Source organism: Nelumbo nucifera, chromosome 4 (genome assembly GCF_055504915.1).
Source record: "Nelumbo nucifera cultivar China Antique chromosome 4, China Antique-T2T, whole genome shotgun sequence".
In the NCBI taxonomy this organism is placed as follows: Eukaryota; Viridiplantae; Streptophyta; class Magnoliopsida; order Proteales; family Nelumbonaceae; genus Nelumbo; species Nelumbo nucifera.
The window spans coordinates 77,871,258-77,880,726 of NC_142652.1; the positions used below are offsets into that span (position 1 = coordinate 77,871,258).

Here is a 9,469-nt window from a genome sequence, read left to right on the forward strand (position 1 = left end):
AAAAACTTAATCAAGTAATTGTTCTTACCGGATAAGTAACTTAACGAAAAACAAACAGAGCCTAAATACTTTACACTGCATCAATCATGATTTCTTCCCCATTCCCGTCAAAATTCTCTAGGGAAGGTGAACTGGTTAGACAAACCCCCCAGCATTTTTTTTTTTTTTAACCAAGTCACCACTCTTTGACTTAACCTGCATTGTCAGACTTGAGAACCCAAGATTTTACCATTGCTCAACCAACCAAGCAAAAGCAATGGCCTCGTTAGAGAGGGCAAGAGAAAGGAAATTCAAATCGGATTGGCAACATGAAATGAAATCATACAAAGGAGTGCATCAGTGAAATAGCAGTCGATTGCAGTAATAAAGGTTATATAACTGCAGACGGAGATAATACTGATAAAAATTAGCAGATAGAAGGCCAAGAAAGACTTTCAGATCAGGAAATTAGAAGATCAGATTATAAAAATTCACTAGTGAGAAAAAAACAGATAGATAAATAGATCTTGTGCAACATACCCTCTTGGATGGCAATATCATCATGATGGATATTAACCCGTGATAGAAGTCCCAGAGAAACATTGCTCAGAATGCATGTTTGCTTAAATAAAAACATAAAAGGTAACCTCAGAGATTATTTTCCTTTTAGTGGTATCAAACTATCAATCATATATGGCATCATCCCCTATTTACGTGGCCAAGATGGGCAAAATCCAGAAAATGCACAAAGAACAAAATCTAAAAGAGCTCTGCAAGTAGTTTTTAACTGTAACATCTGGAAAACATTGGCAACCAAAATAAGCTTACTTTATGAGGCATCAAGTGAAATGGCATCCAGTTCAAGGTTCCCATTCTCATACATGAACTACGGAAATAGCAATGAAGTCAACAACAGATAACATAGAGGTAAAAAACAAAAACAAAAACAAAAGAGTGCACTAGCAGATGATACTTTTTACTAGAAATCAGCATGTACCGTCTTTCCTGTTTCTCAGTTTTTCTTAGCGCCTTTTGCTGTGCCTTCTGTTCTTCCTTCGACTGTTTTTATAATCAGAATCAGAGTCAGAAGCAGAATCTGTGTCAGAGGAATCAGAGGACGAGCTATACCTTCGATGCCTTCTCTTCCTCTGTTTCCTTGTCCTTCTCCTTCTCCTTCGCTCATCCTCTGAATCTGATGATGAGCTGTAACTTGAGCTACTCTCCCCTGAAGAATCATCCGATTCTGTCACTGAGGATGACCCACTGTCTGTCTCAAAAACAGAAGCTTCACTATCCTCACTTTCTGAGTCAGACACAGACCGATGTTTCCTCTTACTTTTCTTGCTACTCTTTTCACCCTTTTCCACCTTCTGCACATCTGGGTCATCCAGCTCATAGGAGACAGAAAGCTTCATCTTCAATTTAGGGTTTTTGAGCTGCTGTGTTCGAGAGGGTCTTGAGATGTAGACACGTTCATTCTTGCACTCATATGTCCAGTGACCAGCTTGGAAACATTTCTGACATTGGGATGAAGTGCCACCCATGGTCGACATAGAAGCTTTAAGGTCTTTCCTTTCACCCAATTTCACTGCCTTCTCAGTACTCATCAAATACATCTGGCGCTTGGCTTCCTTCCTTTCCTGCCACCGGCTGGGTCCTTCCTCCTTCTGTCCATAAGCATTTACATTTCGGGCTGCAGCAGCAGCCGCTCGTTCAGCCTGAGCACGGCTAAGACCCTTTGCAGCCGACAAAGCTGCAGCCTTGATCCTCTCGGCCGCCGCCTGAGCTTTCTCTTCTTTCTTGCTTGACATCTTCTACCTTACAAGTCAGAATAAGCAGATTTCCACCTCCAGTGGAACAAAAATCTTCAACCCCGAATCCTTCAAAAACCCTGCAATACAAACCAAAACAATTATTTTCACATGCCGATGAAACAAAGATCTTCAATTCATACAAAACAAGCCACGATCCAACTTTAAGCCAATAACTAAATACCAAACGCAGATGAAAATGGCGATAGGGTCCACAACACGATGAAGCGAGAAGCAAACTTTAGTGAATATATTCAATCCAAATACCAACTTCACAGATCAGAATCAAGACAGTTCATTCAACTTCGTAGAGAGAGGAATGAAAAGAAAGAAAACTTAAAGAACAACACCTGGAACAATATGGCAACAAGAGAAATAAAAAAAAATACCAAGGAGCACAAGAACCCTAACATCAATTGAAAAAAGAAAAACAATCTTGATAAATCAGAATCAGAAAACTGCACATCTATTCAAAAGAACAAAACGATAATCCATCATCAAAGCGAATGAAAATACATAAATAAGTAAAAACTCACGTTTCAATCCTTACAAACCGCAAAATCTAGGACACTAAGCCCTATACGGTAAATAAACTTTCAACCTAGATCTCCATAAAAACTTTCAACCTTCAGTTCGGAAACGCTAATTGGAGGCAAACTCTTAGCTATCAGGGAAAATTCATTAAACGAGAATGCGGCTTCTTGTATATAGAAAAGGTTTCGATCAAATTAGGGTTTTCTACAGCGTTGACGAATAATATAAGGCGAGTAGATAACTAGATACTGAGGTAGGCCCTAACAAGATCGAAGTATTGAAGATTGAAACAGATACCTGCGAAGCAGGAAATCTCCCTCCGATCAGATCTTAGAAATACTTGTTCCGACGATAAGGAATTTCAAATTTGAACAGCAGCCGCAGCCTCTTCAAAGATAAACAGAGTCGAGCGTATACAGATACACATCATTTTTAACAAAGTAACCCTAAATTTTTTAACAACCGACAAATCCTCCTCTATCGTTAGTATGCCGTTATAAACTTATAATCCGTTCACATGTGCTGTGATTTATATAAAAAAATGGGTACATTTTTTAAACTAATTATACCCTTGTTGTTGAGAATTAACCGAGGCTACCCCTACTGTTTCTCACAATTGACTAACTCTATTCTTACCATTAACTTCTCTCAAAACTCGTGAAAAATGCCTAAATTGTCCGGTGGCTTAAAAAAATACAAAGCTCTAAGACAACCTTGTAACTCCCGCCACTAGGTAGAGTTACAAGGCAGTGTTGCCGCCATTGCCCAGAGGAAGAAGAGAGAGAGAGATTGGAGTTCAAAGGCGAATGTTGTCGTCGTCGCCCATAGGAAGAAAAGAGAGAGAAAGAGAGATTGGACTTCAGAGGGATTGTCATCGTCGTCACCCAGAGGAAGAAATGAGAAAGAAAGAAAGGTCGGACTTTAGAGGGGTTGTTGCCGCTGTTGTCGCCCAGAGGAAGGAGAGAGAGAGAGAGAGAGATCGGACTTTAGGGGGTTATCGCCGTTGTCGCCCAGAGGAAGAAGAGAGAGAGAGAGAGAGATCGGACTTTGGGGGGGTTACCACTGTTGTCGCCTAGAGGAAGAAGAGAGAGAGAGAGAGAGAGAGAGAGAGAGAGAGAGAGGTCAGACTTTAGAGGGGTTGTTGCCGCCCTCGCTTAGAGGAAGAAGAGAAAGAAACAAATATCAAACTTTAGAGGGGTTTCCACTACTGCCACCCAGAGGAAGAAGAGAGAGAGAAAGAAAGACCGGACTTCTGCCACCGTCACCCCTGTTCAGTTCACTCATACCACTTCGATTGCCACCGTCACCGCCTCACTCATTCTTTGCTTCTTCAACAGAGCACCCCCACTATTGAAGAAGAAAGAGGATGAAGTGCTCTTTGTGTGCATGAACCCTCTTGACAACACATTGCAAGTGAAGTTTAGAGAATGATTTCAAAGATGGTTCATAAACGTAAGGATGCATTAGCTCGGAGGAATATACCATATCCTGGAATTTTCTTTCACCCTCCTTGTATTCATCCTTCAGTTTCAGATGAGCTTCCCAAATTTTGTCAGGTTTAGCACACTAGTGATTCGTCTTTCTCATCCCATGTGCAAAGTGACAACAACCATGCGACATCTCAATACATAGGACAAAGCCAATGTTTAATGTCTGAAACTCTGACTTTGTCCTATGCATATGAATACGGTGTAATTCTCTCTGGTGATCTAGTGTTGACAGAGACTATGGGAGGAAGATAGAGGGAACAGAGAGAGGTCGGAGGAGGAAGGGTGTGCCAAGTCGAGAGAAAGGGGACAAGGGGTAGCATTGGGTTTTAAAGAATTTTAAACATCACGTGATGTCACATGTGTATGGGTTTTAACGAAATATTAACAGATGTTAATAATAAAGGTAGAGTTAGTCAATTGTCAAAAACAATAAGGGTAATGTTAGTCAATTTTCAAACAGGATACACTTAGGCAATTTAGCTAAACCATAAGGGTAGTTTAAGAAATTTATCCTAAAAAAAATTGGGTTTCTAACAGAAAAGGGCGCCCCTAATAGCAACAAAACTAACACTTTTTGAAAAATTACAACTTCGAGGTTACTTTTTGTGATAAATATCATATAGGAGCATTAACATACGAGGTCTTTATATGTACGGGATATAAATTGTATTGGACAAAATTACCCTTCTCATTCAAAATGCTCTCCCTCTCTCTCTCGATCGACCAAAATGAGATGACCTTGGTTACCATTCAAAGCTCTCTCTCTCTCTCTCTGTTCTAGAGAAAAACAGAGACCTTGTTCTCTTTTGTTAACTCATCAAAGAAAGGTTTTTACTGATCGGATGGGGACGTGGAAGACTTCTCGAGAGCCCTAGCCCAGACCGAATCCTAGACGATGGGTGTCGTTGGCAGATCAGTATTCCACTTCTTCAAAGGTGTTTACAACTCCCCAAAAGGTGAGCGTCTAACCGACGGTTCTCAAGCCATTCACATGAACACTCCCCGCATCGATTGCAGCTTCCCTTACATCTTGTGAATTAGAGTTGAAAACTTTTCTCAATTTTTAAAAATCAAGAAAATTACAGAACATTTAGATACACATCATGAGGATTAGTAAACAAAATACAAAAAATGAAATGGTACCCCCACATCTTGTGGTTTATGGTTAGGAACTTTTCTCGATTTCTAAAAACCGAAAAAAAGTTACAGAATTAATATGTGGTCAAATTAAATTAAAATTTAATCAATTTGGCCTTTGGTGTGTAACTATACATCATCAGGATTAGTAATCAAAATACAAAGACTGAACTAGTCATTTGACCCCTATATCTTGTGATTTAGGATTGATATTTTTCTTAGTTTTTGATAACTAAGAAAAGTTACATAACCCATAGGTGAATAAATTAAACTAAACTTTAATCATTTGGCCATCAATCTCCAAATACACATTATTATGGTTAGTAACCCTAATACGAAGAGTGAATTGGTCATTTGACCCCTACATCTTGTGATTTAGGGGTAAAAACTTTTTTGGTTTTTGAAAACCAAGAAAAGTTACTAGACCCATATGTGGCCAAATTAGAACAAAATTTAGTCAATTTGGCCATCAATGTCTAAATATGCATCATAAGGATTAGTAATCCAAGTACAAGGAGAGAAATGATCACTTGACCTCTGCATCTTGTGAATTATAGAGTAAAACTTTTCTTGATTTTCCAAAACCAAGAAAGTTTACCAAACTCATATGTGGTCAAATTAAACTCATCCTCAATCAATTTGGCTATTATCCCAAAAATTAAGATAATCAAAGCCACTTGACTATTAATTCTAGAGATTTAAAGTTAAAAACTTTTCTCAATTTTTGAAAACTAAGAAAGGTTATTGATATCATGCAATCTGGATGCTCCCTCGTGTGCAGTGACTCGGACTCCGACTGGAGGTCTATCTGGCTGGGCCAAGCAGATGTATGCTGCAAGGAATAGAAGGTGAGAGTGGCCCGGGTGTCTTTTACCTAGGGAGGGCACTCCAATATTTAAGTCAGTAGGTATTCGAGAGATCTTAAGAGGTTGAGAGAGCTCTAGAAAATTTAGTGTGCATACCTTTTCAAGTGGGATTGGGTGCCTTTTATAGGTCCCAGGAATCAGGAACTTTTGGATAACGGGTCTAAGCTTTATGTGGAGCCGTTTCCACTTTATCTGGCGCATTAATGCATCAGTTGTGAGATCCATGTGGCGGTTACAATTTGCATGAGTAAACTCGAGGCGTGCGACACGGTGAGCTGCTCTAACGGTTGCGATGTCGACACATTGGGTAGCAAACTATCAAGAACAGTTAGCGAGCTCTCCCTTGCAGGTCGCCGTAGGTCTTCTCAGCTTGGCCGATTCTTAGGATAGCTTGTCGTAATCTTACGGGATTTGCCAACTCAGCCTTGCCGAGGTGGAGTTCGGTCTGAACGAGGTGCTCCAAGATAACTTGCCGAGCTGGTTTGCTAACTCAGTACCGAGGTGTCAACCGGAGGCCACGTGTTGTTACTTGATTGGGAGGACCAAATTACCCCTCATCAGTTACTGAACCCATTGTGGCCAAATTATGAACATCCCAAGAGTGGATAAAATACTTTGTTTGGTAATGGCCAAATTATGCCCCTCCACTACACAATATTGATTAATGGCCTTCTTGAACTCCTTGTGGTCTATAAAGTTCATGCTAATTTCAAATGAGGAGTTTACAAAATGAAACTTTACATTGGAGTGGATAAATACTTTTGGTAAATTGTCATCTTCTATGGGGCTTTCATAATCGCTTGTTGGTTCATAATCAGATAGCGGAGATAGTCCACTATCATGGTTGTATATTCCCATTTAGGTATCTTGTAATTTATAGTCATCTTATCACCATCTAGTACGTCACATAAATTTCCAAAATTTTCAAGGATATTTACATAGTCTACTAATACTCTATTTACCTTGCACACATGCTGAACGAAACCACACAACATATCCTATATTGATATCATGAACTCCAACCGTTCCCAGAATTTAAAATAAATGTAAATATTTTGGTACTCATACCTACAAAAAAATCAAAGAAAAACAACTAAACAAGATCTTAGAATGTAAATTGAGCATCTAGCTATACATTACAAGAAATGGAATTTACTAAATTAGAAGATTACAAGATGTAGGGCAATCATTAATATGGGGTAAAGAGGAGAAAAATAAAATAATTGAGAATTAGAAACACAATTTGTTTCCTATCAAATGTTGTTTTTCAAGAAAATTATTCATTATCTTTCTTTATTTTAATCCTTCTTTTGTGCACATTTGTGAAATGTCGCAAAAATAGAGCTGAAATAATTTTGGTTTACAAAATTTCCATTTATTTTTTTCTTGGTTTTCAAAAATTGAGAAAAACTAGCAACCCTAAATCACGAGATATAGGGGTCAAGTGACCATTTGTCTATTAGTACTTGGGTTACTAACACAAATGATGTATATTTGGACACTAATGCCAAAGTAAATAAATTTTATACTAATTTGGCCACACATAAGTTTACTTGGTTTTCATTAACCGAGAAAAGTTCTCTAACTCTAAATCACAAGATGTAGGGGTCAACTGACCATTTCACACTTCATACTTGGGTTACTAACCATTATAATATATATTGGGACATCGATGGCTAAATTGATTAAAGTTTAGTTTAATTTATTCACCTATGGGTGAGTAACTTTTCTTGGTTTTCAAAAATTGAGAAAAGTTGTCAACCTCAAATCACAAGATATGGGTCAAGTGACTATTTCTCTATTTGTACTTGGGTTACTTACCCAAATGGTATATATTTGACAACTTATGGCCAAATGGACTAAATTTTAGACTAATATGGCCACATATAGGTTCAGTAATTTGTCTTGATTTTCAAAAATTGAGAAAAGTTTTCAACCCTAAATCACAAGGTGCAAGGGTCAAGTGATCTTTTTTTTTTTCTTTGCACTTGGGTTACCAACTTAAATGATGCATATTTGGACACTGTTGGACAAATTGATTAAAGTTTACTTTAATGCTATCCACCTATGTCTTTAGTAACTTTTTTTGGTTTTCAAAAACTGAGAAACACTGCTAACTATAAATCACAAGATGTAGGAGCCAAGTGATCATTTCTCTCTTTTCACTTGGGTTACTATCCCAAATTATGTATTTTTTTCACTAATGGACAAATTGATAAAATTTGAGAATAATTTGGCCATGTATGAGTTTAGTAACTTTTGTTGGTTATCAAAAACTGAGAAAAGTTGTCAAACCTAAATCATAAGATATAGGAGTCAAGTGACCATTTATGACTTTGTTCTTGGGTTACTAACCATTATAATGTATATTTGGACACCTATTGGTTCAATAAATTTTCTTGTTTTTCAAAAACTGAGAAAAATTGTCAACCCTAAATTACAAGATATAGGGGTGGAGTGATCATTCCACTCTTTGTATTTGGGTTACTAATCCTTGTTGATTTATATTTTGACACTAATTGTCAAATTCTTCTATCATTAAATCACATGCTCAAATTCACAACTTTGTGTCATCTAGTAGAGAACTAATTTTTAGATTGTTAGTAGAGACCTATAAGAAGCCTTTATATTTCCTCCAAAGTTAAAAGGGGAAAGGGGAAAACATCAATTGGGACAAAAAAAAAATTGTTAAGTGAAGGGAGGAAATGGTAGTTGTTTATTTTGAAATAGTAGAAGGTAAGTAATGCAAAGAGAGGTAGCTTGACAAGGGCTTCCTTCCAAGAATGAAGATGAATCACAACACAAATTCAAAACAAAAGTTTACAACAAGACAATGATAGTTCTATGAACTTCTAATCCCTTGTTGTTGGGGTCGATGAGAGAGTCGTGCTTTGCATGGGCTTTATCATAAAGCCTAGATTAGTAACCCAAGCAATGCCTTTCCTTGAAGAGGCAATGAAATTGAGTCTTTGTCTGGTTGCAATTAAAATGAAGGAAAATAAACCATTTCTAAGAAATCATAATTTTATAGTTTTTCATGTAAAATAGTAGCAATACCAATCAACGTAACAAGCATGGAATCAAAACACACACAATCACACAGAGAAAAAGCATGGTCCATCCCTAATTCTTAGGAAAAAGGTTGGTCATCTTTGTTCATATCTTGTAACACTCATACATTTCTCAATTATTCAGTTCATTTCCTAAGTGAAACACTAGGAAATCCCTTTTTTTCCTTTATTGGGATTGTTATAAAATCCATGATCACATTTATCGGAGAAACCATCAACCCAACTTAAGACCAAATAGATTCAAATTTTCCACTATAATAACCAGAATATGGAGTCTTCTTATATAGATCAATAAATAGAGATAAAATAACAATTTTACTTATTAGAATTAGTCTAAGCATAATAGCAACAACTACACTCATGGTAAGAGTCTAGGAGACCATAAGCTACAAAAGTAGGTGGCTGCTATAATTCTAGTCATGTGCTCTTACCAAATAAAAGAGTCAAATTAAAATAAATAAAGTAAAATGAAACCTTTGCTCTAGCTTGAAATGAAAGATGAAAAAACCCCCTAACAAATATGTGTTATCACCAAGATTAAATCATGAATAATTTAATACTAGAAAAGAGAAAAAGGGAAA

General features: G+C 37.2%; 1 protein-coding gene across 3 annotated transcripts; it reads right to left on the reverse strand.

The window, feature by feature from the left end:
- Positions 1 to 734: 734 nt before the first annotated feature.
- On the reverse strand, positions 735 to 2,810 carry LOC104605092 (uncharacterized). Of its 3 annotated transcripts, none has more exons than XM_010269708.3 (2): positions 2,327 to 2,810; positions 735 to 1,870 (listed from the first exon to the last, which is right to left on the reverse strand). In XM_010269708.3, the coding sequence occupies exon 2, from the start codon at positions 1,788 to 1,790 to the stop codon at positions 1,002 to 1,004; it is 789 nt and encodes a 262-aa protein (XP_010268010.1). In that variant the 5' UTR covers positions 1,791 to 1,870; positions 2,327 to 2,810; the 3' UTR covers positions 735 to 1,001. The 3 variants fall into 3 exon arrangements, with proteins under 3 accessions (XP_010268010.1, XP_010268009.1, XP_019054581.1); XM_010269707.3 differs by having other exon boundaries at positions 2,622 to 2,809; XM_019199036.2 differs by lacking the exon at positions 2,327 to 2,810 and adding an exon at positions 1,975 to 2,239.
- Positions 2,811 to 9,469: the final 6,659 nt, after the last annotated feature.

Excerpts from the sequence above, each read along its gene's own strand:
- LOC104605092 (XM_010269708.3), bottom strand. The coding sequence starts at position 1,790 with ATGTCAAGCAAGAAAGAAGAGAAAGCTCAGGCGGCGGCCGAGAGGATC.